Source organism: Microcaecilia unicolor, chromosome 3, assembly GCF_901765095.1.
Source record: "Microcaecilia unicolor chromosome 3, aMicUni1.1, whole genome shotgun sequence".
Taxonomy (NCBI): domain Eukaryota; kingdom Metazoa; phylum Chordata; class Amphibia; order Gymnophiona; family Siphonopidae; genus Microcaecilia; species Microcaecilia unicolor.
In genome coordinates, this window is record NC_044033.1 from 93,520,581 (window position 1) to 93,534,551 (window position 13,971).

At 42.0% G+C, this 13,971-nt stretch overlaps 2 protein-coding genes across 3 annotated transcripts in view; one reads left to right on the forward strand and one right to left on the reverse strand.

Moving 5' to 3' along the window:
* The window catches only part of PEX13 (peroxisomal biogenesis factor 13), a 28,676-nt gene extending 22,415 nt beyond the window's left edge, over positions 1-6,261 (reverse strand). The window contains exon 1 of the mRNA XM_030196187.1: positions 6,101-6,261. Within this exon, the coding sequence (XP_030052047.1) occupies positions 6,101-6,186 (86 nt within the window). The 5' untranslated portion in view covers positions 6,187-6,261. The remainder of the gene's footprint in view (positions 1-6,100) is intronic.
* Positions 6,262-6,340: 79 nt separating this feature from the next.
* The window catches only part of PUS10 (pseudouridine synthase 10), a 112,342-nt gene continuing 104,711 nt past the window's right edge, over positions 6,341-13,971 (forward strand). The window contains exons 1-2 of one of the 2 annotated variants that reach the window (XM_030196185.1): positions 6,341-6,464; positions 13,258-13,384. In XM_030196185.1, coding sequence (XP_030052045.1) covers positions 13,259-13,384 — 126 coding nt within the window. In that variant the 5' untranslated portion in view covers positions 6,341-6,464; position 13,258. Of the gene's footprint in view, positions 6,465-6,703; positions 6,781-13,257; positions 13,385-13,971 lie in introns of those variants that run through there. The other variant, XM_030196186.1, reaches the window with a different exon arrangement.

Sequence of the window (13,971 nt, forward strand, 5' to 3'; positions counted from 1 at the left end):
TTGAATATCCAGTTTATTTTTAGCCAGTTTAAAGTTAGCCAGCTAAGTCGATATCCAAAGATAGCTGAATAACTTTAAATTGGCTAAAGATATACCAGCTATTTAAGTGGCCCGATGTGGCCGCTTACAACAGTCGGATATGAACTGACTATTCGGGGATAGCCGGCTATAACGTGCGATATAGCCGGTTATCTCCTAGGTGCTAACCAGGAATATTCAGCTGGGGATAGTCGGCTATCCCCTGCTGAATATTGCCAGATAGCTAGTTAACTGCCTTTTAAACCGGCCAGGTGCCATTCCTGGCCAGTTAAATGGTTTTGAATATTGGGGGAAATGAGTTTAGTTTATTCAGAATGCTTTCTTACCCATCATTCCACTACAGTCAAAAATTAAAAAGGGAGTAGGGGAAAAGCTAACGGAGAGAATAAGCGCTAGAAAAAGTAAAAGAGAAGAGCAACATCAAAAGGAAGACTGAAGAGGGCAGAAGAGTGAAGAGAAAAGCAGATGACAAGGTTCAGAAAAGACATCAAATTTCCTTAGTAAAATAGTAAAAAACATAGTAAACAGTAGATGATGGCAGATAAAGACCTGTACGGTTCATCAAGTCTGCCCAACAAGATAAACTCATTACATATGGTATGGGATACTTCATATATACCTGGTCTTGATATATCCTTGCCATTTTCAGGGCATAAACTGTAGAAGTTTGGCCAGAACTGTCCTTGTTCTAAAATTTCTGAAGTTAACATTGAAGCCCCTGAACAGCTCTACTCCATCCTATCCAAATCTATTCAGCCATGATCAGGGCACAGACCTTAGAAGTTTGCCCAGTGCTGGTTTGTTCTCCAACTTCGGAAGCTGAATGTCTAACCACGATCAGAGCACAGACTGTAAAAGTCTACCCAGTACTGGCTTTGCTTCTTAATCTCCGCTAAGCTTCTTTGGATCCATTCCTTCTACACAGGATTCCTTTATGTTTATCCCACGCTTTTTTGAATTCCATTACCGTTTTAATCTCCACCACCTCCTGCAAGAGGGCATTCAGGTAGCTACCACCCTCTCTGTGAAAAAATACTGCCTGACATTATTCTTGAGTCTGCCCCTTTCAAACTCAATTCATGTCCTCTCGTTCTAGTGCCTGTCTCTGGAAAAGGTTTGTTTGCAGATTAATACCTTTCAAATGTTTGAACGTCTCTATCATATCACTAGTTTCTCCTTTCCTCCAGGGTATACATGTTCAGATCAGTAAGTCTCTCCTCGTACGTCCTGCAATGCAAATTCCATACCATTTTCGTCGCTTTTCTCTGAACCGCTTCAAGACTTTTTACATCCTTCATAAGATATGGCATCAAAACTGAACACAATACTTTTAAGTGGGGCCTCACCAACGATTTGTAGAAGAGCATAACACATCCTTTCTTCTACTGGTTATACCCCTCTCTAAGCAGCCTAGCATCCTTCTGGCAACTGACAGCGCCTTATCACATTGTTCCTTCAGCAAATCGGACATCACCCCAAGATCACTCTCCTAAGCCCAGCTTACCACTCTCTCTCCTCCTATTCGGTATATCTCTTTTGGATTTCTACACCCCAGATGCATCACTCTGCACTTCTTGGCGTTATTGTTTTTAAACAATACATAAATTGTATTGGATTATCTTGTCTTGTGGGTAGCTTTCATTAATCTTGAGGACCAGGTACAATCAAGTTTCTGTCAGGTTAATTTTCATTACCTTTGCAGTGAGAGTGCATACAAAACTGTTCATAGGTTACTAAAAATGTTACTGAAGATGTGCTACTTTTGTGATGTTGGGGCATAAACTCCAGGGAAAAATCTTTTTGTTTGTGACTTAAGGTGCAGTGTTTACTCCTTAGGGCTAAAATATATGACATTAAGGGTTAGTTGAATCTGTGTTTTCTAACTGACCTGCAAACATGCCTGTTAGTGTTTCCCAGGCTGTTTCAACCATAGCACTTTTCACCCATTTGGCGAAGATGTGTACTGCTTCTCTGCAAGCCGCTGTGACACATTCTGGATCAGCTTCATTGGACCCTCTCAGATCAAGCTGCTGACCTGCTCATTTGATGTAGATTCCAATTAGTGATGAGGTCAGGTAACTCTTTAACACCACCACCGGCCCAGGGATCCATGTCTCCATTTGAAAAGATAATGCTGAATTTAGATTTAAGGTCACTGCCCCAGAATTTGACATACCACTTAGAGGAACAGTACTGCTCTCGTATAGAGTCCGTGAAAGGTAAGTTGGGGAACAGGTCAGTGACATTGTTACTTCCAAGTTTAGTTCGGTGCAAGCTTGATAATCCCACATGATGCTGTCTGGTCCACATTTTATGAACTGTTTATATACAACAACTTGTTTCTCCAGTTGTATTGTAAAGCAGCCCAACAAGATCTCGCAAACCGCTAATGTAGTCAGAATGCTTCAGAATTCTAGAACATGCAGCCTCCAATGAATTAGCAGAGAAATAGCTCATAAAGATTGCTGGGTAGGGATACTTCAAGACTGCTATCATGGTAAATGCAAATTCAAAGAACTGACGGAGATCATCGCTGGACGGAATATTTTCACAGGTTTACATTTTACTCCTAATAGTATCATATTCTTGATGCATATACAGGTCTCTAATGTTCTTGAAAGCCTTAAGTACAGTAACAGAACAGACCCTTGACCATTCTTCTAATGTTTGGAGATCCCTTCTTACAGTTTCTATTCCCTCCAGAGTATCCACTCTATTGGCTACCTTCGTGTCATCTACAAAAAGGCACACTTTTCCTTTTAACCCTTTAGCAATGTCTTTCACAAATATATTAAACAGAATCAGTCCCAACAACGACCACTGAGGCACTCCACTACTCACCTTTCTTTCCTCCAAGTGGATTCCATTTACCACCACCCTCTGCCGCCTGTCGGTCAACCAGTTTCCAATCCAGTTCACCACTTTGGGTCCTAAGTTCAGTCCTCTCAGCTTATTCATGAGTCTTCTGTGAGGGACTGTATGAAAGGCTTTGCTGAAATCCAGGAAGATAACATATCTACAGCGTGTACTTCATCCAATTCTTTGGTTACCCAGTCAAAAAAGTCAATCAGATTCGTTTGGCAGGATTTTCCTTTGGTAAATCCGTGTTGCCTCGTATCCTGTAACCCGTTGGCTTCTAGGAAGTTAATTATCTTTTCCTTCAACAGCGACTCCATTATTTTTCCTACCATTGATGTGAGGCTTGCCAGCCTGTAGTTTCCCACTTCTTCCCTGTCTCCACTCTTGTGAAGAGGAACCACATATCAGCTCGTCTCTAGTCCTGGGAAACTTCTCCTGTCTCTAAAGATCTATTAAATAAATGATCCATTAAATAAATCCTTAAGAGGTCCCACCAGGACTTCTGTGAACTCTCTCAATATCCTGGGATGTATTCCACCTGGCCCCATAGCTTTGTTCACTTTCAGTTTCTCAAGATGTTTATAAACGCATTCATCCAGGCATGCTCCGCTCTCTACAAGGGTCTCCCCTTCTGAGTTACATTTCACTTTGATGGATATTATTTATTTATTTTGCAACACTTGATATATCTTGAAGGGAGCCATCAATGGTACTATGCAGTTCACAGAAAATAAAATATCATTAGAATATGAAAGCGGTAAGAGAAATGGAAAGGGGGGGTGAGGGAGAGAAAAAAAAGTGTGTGATTTGCAGTGTATCAAGATTTTGTAAATAAATATTTTTAAAAAATATTATCTTTTGTACTAGGGTAAGCCAAAAGAGTAAATGTCAGGGAATATTTTATTCAATCAGGCTATTTTAAAGCAGCAGTGTCTTATATAAACAGGGCTTCTAGAGGTTTTAACCAATAACATTGAAAAACACTCAGATGCAAAAAATTTAAAACAGGAGTTTATTGGATTAACCCTGGGAAACATCATTTCTCCTGCTTGTGCTGTATCATCCACTCAGTTTCTATGCCTTTCCTGCACTAATGACTCTAAACTCTGATTGAACCAGAAAAAGTACCATGCTAGTTATCTGTGGCAATGAAACTGCTAAACACTGATTTGCTGTACCGTTAAAGAACGTCTGTTAGAAAATATACACCAAAGGACAGAAGCTGTACACTGCAAAATAGAATCCTGTAGCAGTTTAATTTGTTTGCTAATTGGGATTCAGCTCAAGGTGAGTTACATTCAGGTACATTAGATATTTCCCTGTCCCCTGATGGCTTAATTTTGTACCTGAGGCAACAGAGGGTTAAAACCTCTCAATCTATAAAGGGTGCGCAAGTGGGCACCCTATTATAAAAAGCACCAGTTACATGCGTAATGCAGTTAATAGGTGCTAATTTGGCACTCAACTGGTGATAAATATCAAAGCATGAGCCACCTCTAACCTTGCTTTACTTCTATAGTGCACCACAGCAAAGGGGTGTTGACATGGGAGGGGCATGGGCAAGTCATACACATGCAAAACTTATAGAATAGTCTAAGCTGGGCCCTAAGTGCCAACATTTAGGAGAGCACATCTACACCAACTAAAGAGATGGAATAAGTGGTCATGCCTAAATTTAGTTGCACAGCTACAATTTTTGCTAGTCATCTGTAACAGAATCTGGGTGTCCAGATGCCATTATAAAATACTACTCAGTGCATATTATTTTAGTGCCTGAATTTTAGTATTCTTTATAGAATTTATTCCTTACATAGTAACAGGCCCTGCCCAGAGCATCTCAGGATGCACCACACAGAGCGAGGTGTTCAGAGGTAGGAGCAAGTGGGAATCGCTGGGGTTTCAGGGCCTCAGGCTTGGTGGGCCTACTAGACTATCAGGGAATTTGTGGGGGAAGGGACCACTAGACTACCACAGCTTTTTTGGGACTCATGTGAGAGCAGGGTAGGTGCAGCTGAGAGCAGGGTAGGTGCAGCTAGACACCAGGGATATGTTTGGGGTGACAGGAAGAGGTGCTGGATAGGGAGTAAGGGGCTGCAGAATGTGTTTGATTTTAACGTAGAACTAATCTGCATGTCGTTAGTTTAAGAATGCCACAGCAAATATTTCTGTGCTAATTTCACAGTACAAGGACTCTACCATAAACCTTTGAGCATGGCCCCAGGGTTCTCATGCAGTTCTCAAAGAGGAGAAAAGAATTAACTTGCTCTTCTTTTATCACTGCTACTATGCCCATTTCCTCTCTCTTTCCCAGTGAGCATACAGGGCCTGAACTTTTTCTACTTTCCTTGAAGATCATAGCGGAGAGGGAGGGGGAAGTAGAATGTTGGACCATTGACAAAACTGGTTTTTGCAAAACCTGTGTACTGGCATTTTGACATAAGCTGGAATGCTATTCTGCACGTGAAGAGCACTGCAATACTGTATTTATGAAAGAGCACTCCAGCACATATGTAAATATACATACACCCATGCAACTCTGATGCTGATACAATTTTCTTGTGTGTCGAAATATAGCTACCACTAGTGCAAACCAGTGACTCCCAAACCTGTCAGTTTTTAGGATATCCAAAATAAATATTTATGAGATTGAATGCATAATCATTGTGGATATCCTGAAAATCTGACTGGCTGTTGTTCCCCCAGGCAGGTTTGGAAACCCCTGGGTGCAAACCATACAAGCTTGTACCTGGTGTGTTTTCTGACATCAAGGCATGTTTCTTGCACACAGATCATTACATCAATGGGTATTTTTTGTTCTTTCACACGTGTGTTAGGGCTCCGTACTAAAGCTCAGTGCAGGGCCCTCTTACTACCTGGCTTCCACTGTGCGTCCATACAACTATGCACGAAGATTACCGCACTTTATTGCGTCGGCCCTCCTGTGGGCTCTGTAAATGATCTCCATCATCATCTTAGGAAATACATGATATGACAAAACAACCTAGACAAGCAACACCAGTAACCTTCCTATCACAGAAGACCCTGGCCCGGAGACCTACTACTAATAGCATTTATATAGCGTTACCAGACGCTGCTCAGCAAAGCAACCCAAACCCGTCACGGGTGAGTATTAGTTCAGCCCCAAGACCCCCGTCAACCTCAGCCGCAGATTCCGTATCCGTACAAGTGATTCTTTACTCACTGAAAGTTGGAACGGATGCTGTTAGTGGTTGCGGGGCCGAAAGTCCGGCGCTTCTCCCAAGGTTTCGGGGGAGGCTGCGACGCCATCTTGAGCCGAGGCTAACCAACCGAGCGCCGAGTCACTGATCTTTCAGAGTCCACCCCTCACCCCGGACATAGCACAGAATCACCGATTAGAGGAGCCCCACCTACCCCTTCGACAGAGCGCCGAGTCACAGATCAGAGCCCGCCCCCAGGATAGACGACCGTCACCACCAAGCCATTAGCCATCAATCACCCAGGGAAAAGCATTGACCAGAGCATCACATCATTAATCAGTCTTAAGTCAATGCATGTTTATTTCCAGCTGTGTACGTCTTCGTAAGGTAATTTTGCTATGACCATCGCTTCTATCGGGCTTGAAACAGGCTCTGCTTTAAAAAAAAAAAAAGCTTGCCTGGTAGGGTGGTGATGGTGAGACACACTAAGGCAGTTAAACAGCAGGTGAAGAAACTCAGAGGGCTAGTTAAGAGAATTAGGAGGAGCTGGATGAGAATAGCCGTGAATAGTCTAGTGGTAACGGTTTTACAGTAAAGTCCATAGTCTTTGCTGGTTGTGTACTTTACGGCAGGCTGCTACCAAACCCATGGCCTCAAGTAGAAACCAACATCTGAAACCGGTACCCTAATGACACCTTAGTCGGTGAGAAAAAAAATGTACTTTACGAGGGTGAAAAATTAGTTTGTCTCCTGTGAAAGTGTTTTACAACACCAGGGAAATGTTTAATGCACGTTCTGGGTAACTCAACAACTCGTGATCAATGCCCCACGTTCTTTTCATAAGAGAATGGACTGTGTTTGATGAGTCTAGTGTTGTGCGTGCAGCGCGGACTCTCATCTGTAGCTCGGAGTCGGCGCTCTGTTTGTTTTGTCTGCAGTGATGGTGGAGTGTAAGCAAAGAGGTTTGAGTGATAGCCGGCGTGACGTCAAAACGTTGAAGCCACTTAGGATAGTGTATGTTTCCCTTTCCCTGCGTAGCCGTCGTTCTGCATACACTCAAAACAAAGCAAGCAAACCTATGTGCTGCTACGTTTACGTTGTTGTTCTTTATTGTTGGAAACATTTTTATTTAATCTCACTTATATTTTCAAACATACCAGCTTGTGCAGCATATGGATGTACATACAGGAAGGATAATAATGGAATAACTTTTCATAGGTAGAGTAATTTGTTATAAATCGTAATCAGTGTGTCATTTGGAAGGGCTGGTTATAGGGACAACCTAGCATGTATTATACATGCAGAGATTTTTGTTTTCTTCTGGGAAAGCGCCACTAAAACAGACATCTGCAGAAGTGGAGAACTCCATGGTCCCATGAGGATACACAAGTAAAGGAGGAAAAAGTGGCTAATGGACCAAGGGTTCCAGAGATGAGAGGGACAATCTTATGTTTAAAAGATTTATTAATCAACGACTCGACACAGCACTGTGTTTCGGCCCTGAGGCCTACATCAGGAGTCTTAATTTAGAAAAAAATGACCTTACAGCCAGTCCTCATAATCCCTGATCTGCAGAAATAAATGTTAACAAGCAAAAATATATTATAAGGTAATATCGTTGTATCCCTGACAGTAGCTCCAGAGGGATATGGAAAATGTAATAAACAAAGGTTCCATTGGACAGGGAGGCAAAACGCACCAAGATTTCACTGGACTGACACACCACAATTCACAACAACACTCAAAAGCCCTGAAAGAAGTAAAGTCTACACCAAAAGGTATCTATAAGCAAAAATGTCTTAATAATAACAATGATAAAAATAATAATTTGGTATATCCCCCAATAGAAATGGCCATCAGGAAAAAAAGAGGTAGTGCCCTTATAAAGTCTCTGGTGAGGCCCCATTTACATACTGTGTGCAATTCTGGAGACCGCACCTCAAAAAGATATAAACAGCTTGGAACCAGTCTAGAGGGCAGCTACAAAATTGGTCAGTGGCCTTTGTCATAAAGCATATGGGGACAAACGTATAGACCTCAATATATGTGCTCTGGAAGAAAGGTGGGAGAGAGGGGATATGGTAGAGACATTAAAATATCTCTGTGGCATTAATATACAGGAGGTGAGCATTTTTCAAATGAAGGGAAACTATGGAATAAGAGGGCAGAGGATGAGGTTTAGAGATTATAGGCTCAGGAGTAATCTTAAGGAAATACTTTTTCATGAAAAGGGTGGTATAGATGCTTGGAATAGCCTCCCGATGGAGGTAGTGGAGACAAGGACTGTGTCTGAATTTAAAAGTGTGAGACAGGCACGTGGGATCTCTTAGGGAGAGGAGGAAATAGTGGATGCTGAATATGGGCAGACTAGATTGGGCATTTGGCCCTTATCTGCCATCATGTTTCTGAGTTTCTAAGAAAGTATCTACAGGGCAAAAAATAAAGCAAAAGCAGAGTAGATAAAGGGGCTCATTTTCAAAGCATTTAGACTAACTAAGTTTCATAGTAACCTTAGACTTATAAAGTTCCGCGGAGGGGCATAATTGAAAGGGACACCCAAGTTTTGCTGAGGACGTCCTCGCAAAACGTCCTGGCGAAGGGGCGGGGAAACCCGTATTTTTGAAACAAGATGGGCGTCCATCTTTCGTTTCGATAAAATGGTCGGGGATGCCCAAATCTACCGCAGCTTAGTAGACGACACCCTGAATTTTCAGTGGTTACAGAAGGAGTTGATGTTACAATTCATTCTGAGGAACCTGTCTTAAGTTAGCACGTTCTGGCAGTCAGGTACCTTGAGATCTGTTTCTGCTCTGTGGTTTTATTATTTCCTGAGTTATTTCTATTCTATGACTCCTTAACAGTGTGGACTAAATACCGTTCATTTAATTTCTTGATGGAAAGATTCCAGGATTTTTATTTTCTTCTTAGTTATCTGGATCTGTTGTCAAGTGAGCTTTTGCTTGATATAGCTTACAGGGTAGGGGGTGGACTCTGAAATTTTGTTTAAGTGTTACATTAGGATATTTAAATCATGTTTATTAGGCAAAGCAAACAACTGCAAGAGCAATAAACAGCATGATATCTACAACACAATTATGCTGCATGCATGGTGCTACGATACATAAACATTATCAAATTGCAGTGTAGATGGACAGTGTCCTCACTCTGCCATCGTTTTCATTCCTCCCTCTCCCCACCCCCACCCCAACACCGCTTGGCCATCTCATAATAGCTAGAGTTACAATACGTTCAAAATTCTACTGCAGGCTGTGGACATTAATGTGGACCAAAACCGTTCCCATCTATTTTGAAATATCTCTCCCCTTGTTGTGGACAGGTCCCGCACTTCCAGTCTTTCCATCATCAGAAGTGAGATCATTTGTTCTTGCCAGATCTACTAACCTACAAACGCACTCGATCTGCAGTCCCTCCTTACCTCTCTACCCTCATCTCCCCTTACGTTCCTACCCGTAACCTCCGCTCTCAAGACAAATCCCTCCTTTCAGTACCCTTCTCCACCACCGCCAACTCCAGGCTCCGCCCTTTCTGCCTCGCCGCACCCCTTGCTTGGAATAAACTCCCGGAGCCCATACGCCAGGCCCCCTCCCTGCCCATCTTCAAATCCTTGCTCAAAGCCCACCTCTTCAATGTCGCCTTCGGCACCTAACCGCTATACCTCTATTCAAGAAATCTAGACTGCCCCAACTTGACATTTTGTCCTTTAGATTGTAAGCTCCTCTGAGCAGGGACTGTCCTCTTTGTTAAACTGTACAGCGCTGCGTAACCCTAGTAGCGCTCTAGAAATGTTAAGTAGCAGTAGCAGTAGTAGTAGTATCTGTAGGATAGGAGCCTCTGCAGTTACCCACAAAAGTAGTATAGACGTTTTCGCAATAAACACAGCTTGCTGCAGGAAACCCTTCATACCCTTAGGTACTGGAGAGGTAATATGATATTTATAAAACATTAGTTCTGGCTCTGCAAGACCACAACCCTGATATCAAAACTGCAGCACGATGGGGCAGTACCATTGGCACCATCACATTTTAGGCAAGAGTCCACAGTGTTCATTCCCACTCTGTAAGTCCTGCAAGGTGAAATATATACGGTAGGTGTATTACAACTTATATTGCGTTTCCTGGAGAGATACATTTGAGGTTAAAGTCTATATCCCTGTAATGGCAGCTTTCAGCTGAGCAGCAGGTAAGTCCATTTGAAGTTCTGCATTCCATGTCCTCGCTAAACATTAATAGTCTACCTCTGCTGTAGTCCCTTGTAGATATCTATGATGAGAAGTTAAGGGAACTTTAAGTTGGGAGCCAAAAGTATAAGCTGTTTTGTTTCTCTTGCACATCCTCACAAAGATCTTGCCAGGGCAGACTAGACACATAATGATGAATTTATAGATAAGCAAATAAGTCCAACCCAGGTGTGGAGAACTCCTGTTGCAGGTCTGAAGCTTTTATTTTCCCATCTTCCTTACCACTTGAAACAAATAATAAACTCCCTTACAGGCATATTTTCAAAGCACTTAGCCTTCCAAAGTTCCATAGAAATCTATGGAACTTTGGAAGGCTAAGTGCTTTGAAAATATGCTGATTAGTGTCCCATTGCTTAAATGCTTCATTATCAGTACCAGGTGGAAAGTCCGGGTTATTTCTGATCAATAGATAAGGTATCACTTTTGCTGATAATCTGTGCCTTCTGCACACCCACCACCATGCTTTCCATAAAGCTTGAAGCAACATAAGTATTGCCATACTGGGAAAGATCAAAGGTCCATCAAGCCCAGCATCCTGTTTCCAACAGAGGCCAATCCAGGTCACAAATACCTGGCAAGATCCCAAAAAAGTACAAAACATCCTATACTGCTTATCCCAGAAATAGTGGATTTTCCCCAAGTCCTTTTAATAATGGTCTATGGACTTTTCCTTTAGGAAGCTGTCCAAACCTTTTTTAAACTCCGCTGTGCTAACCGCCTTTACCACATTCTCTGGCAACGAATTCCAGAGTTTGTTTACACATTGAATGAAGAAACATTTTCTCCGATTTGTTTTAAATTTACTACATTGTAGCTTCATCGCATGCCCCCTAGTCCTAGTATTTTTGGAAAGCGTAAACAGACGCTTCACATCATTATTTTATAGACTTCTGTCATATCTCCCCTCAGCCGCCTTTTCTCCAAGCTGAAGAGCCCTAGCCGCTTTAGCCTTTCTTCATAGGGAAGTCGTCCCATCCCCTTTATCATTTTCATCGTCCTTCTCTGCAAATTTTCTAATTCCACTATATCATTTTTGAGATTCGGTGACCAGAATTGAACACAATATTTGAGGTGCTGTCACACCATGGAGCGATACAAAGGCATTATAACTTCCTCATTTTTGTTTTCCATTCCTTTCCTAATAATACCTAACATTCTATTTGCTTTCTTAGCCGTAGCAGCACACTGAGTAGAAGGTTTCAGCGTATCATCAGTGACGACACCTAGATCCTTTTCTTGGTCTGTGACTCCTAACGTGGAACCTTGCATGACGTAGCTATAATTCAGGTTCTTCTTTCCCACATGCATCACTTTGCACTTGTCACATTAAACGTCATCTGCCATTTAGACACCCAGTCTCGTAAGGTCCTCTTGTAATTTTTCACAATCCTCTCGCAATTTAACGACTTTGAATAACTTTGTGTCATCACCAAATTTAATTTCCTCACTAGTTACTTCCATCTCTAGGTCATTTATAAATATGTTAAAAAGCAGTGGTCCCAGGACAGACCCCTGGGGAACCCCACTAACTACCCTTCTCCATTGAGAATACTGTCCATTTAATCCTACTCGCTGTTTTCTATCTTTTAACCAGTTTTTAATCCACAATAGAACGCTACCTCCTTAAGGTGTATTTTCAAAGCACTTAGTCTTACAAAGTAGCACAGTAATCTATGGAACTTTGTAAGTCTAAGTGCTTTGAAAATGAGCCCCATAGTCTTTTAAAACTGGAAGGGGAGGCTGTAACATAATGTGCAGAAGACAACTAAAATGTAAGGAAGCATAAAGTGGTTTCTGTAGAAGTTACAGAAAAATCCTGCGTGCCTCTATACCAATCAATAATATGCCTCATTCCACAGGCTATTGTAAGATACCTTAAATTTAAGAGGCCCAAACCTCCCTGTGCCCGTGACATCTGGGTAATAGCTATAGGCAACCGTGCTAGTTTCTCTTGCCACAGATATCTTTGAAAAGAACCGTGTACACGTGTTTTATCTCTCAGTGTCAAAAATAGAGGTAGCATTTGAAAGATATAGAGCCAACGAGGTGCCAAAATCATGTTAAACAAATGCATCCTTCCCAACAAGGTAAGAGGATAAGCTCTCCAGAAGTTTAATTTCCTATGAAGATCCCTATTAAGAGGTTGACTATTACAGTCACACAAAGTAGACAAGTTTGCCGGTATCAGTACTCCCAAGTACTTTAATTCCCGTTCTTCCCAAGATAATGGAAAATCTCCCTCCTAGTTGGCTTTAACTTCGGGCAAGACCAGGAGAGCTTTGGACTTCCTACAGTTTAAACCCTGAAACCCCTTCATATTGATCTATAATCTGCAGCAGATGCTGGAGTGATTTATGCGGGTCAGTCAATGCCAACATTAAGTCATCCGCAAAGGCCATTGCCATTATCTGAAAAGGCATGTTCCTAAGAGGACTTTGAGATTGAGTCTGGAAGTTCCAACTGTTAAGCATGTGAAAGGTGAGAGCCTGAGATTAAACATGTTCTGTGTTATGGTTCTTGTTTGGTGGAATAATCTACCAAGGAAGCTTCGACAGGAGAATAATATGAAGACATGTAAGAAGCTATTAAAAACAAGGCTTTTTACTTTTAGTCCAGTAGAGGTGCTTTAAGATTCGTGTTGATCTGCGGAAGGGGTAGTCTTGTTATCTGATCATTTAATTTTGTTTTATATACATAAATCTGTATTTTTGTGAATGTTTTTATGTAAGCTGTTTGGTTCAATCATTAAGTAGTGCTGTATAGCAGTATAGAAGAAATTTAGTAAAGATAAAGATGACTGTCCCATTTGAAGATCAATATGATCAACTGTGCTGTGGCGGGTGGAATGGTGCTCACTGATGAGTGACTTCTTGTGCTACGTGTGAAAAGACCACTCACTCATTGTTCTCCTCTGTTTCACAGTATGTTCCCACTGAAGGAAAGAGATCGGCCCATTGCCCAGAAGTTGCTGGCCTCTGGAATTTGCCCGCGATGCATCTTCAGGTTCTGCTGTGTGGGGGTTCAGGCATGCTACAGGCTGTCGCATCAGGTACAGTCGCATGATCTTTGTAAACGAAACACTTGATTAAAATAATGACCATAAACAGTCCTGTTTTGCTTACACAGTGAAAACATCATGTGAACTCTTTCTTAACCTTAAAAAAAAAAAATAATGGAAGAAGGAAATAACTAGTTAGTCACACACCCAAGGACTAATGCCAGCTGAACATATTGTAGCAAGACTTGCTTACCACATATACTCTAGCTGAGATTGTTTTCCTGCACCTTGTCTGACTTCATGCATAATTTTTTTTTCTTGTTAGCCCACTTATTTCTCTCTAACTTCTGTTACTCTATCTTATCTGTCTGTGTTCCATCTCTGCTTACACCCTATGCTGTCTATTAAAACTTGTAAGTAGAGGTCACGTGACGCCATGATGCAGGGCTGACGCTGGATAGCTAGGCTCCGCGCACATTCGCCCAAAAATCAGCAAATTCGACGGTCCCGAGGAGAGAAACGGCGCTGTCTGGTGTATGAAAGAAGTGGAAATCGATAGCGATCGATAAAACGGCGCAGAGGCACGGCATGGCGGCGAAAACAGTTCGCAGAGAGAGAGACAAGACTAAGCCGGCCGA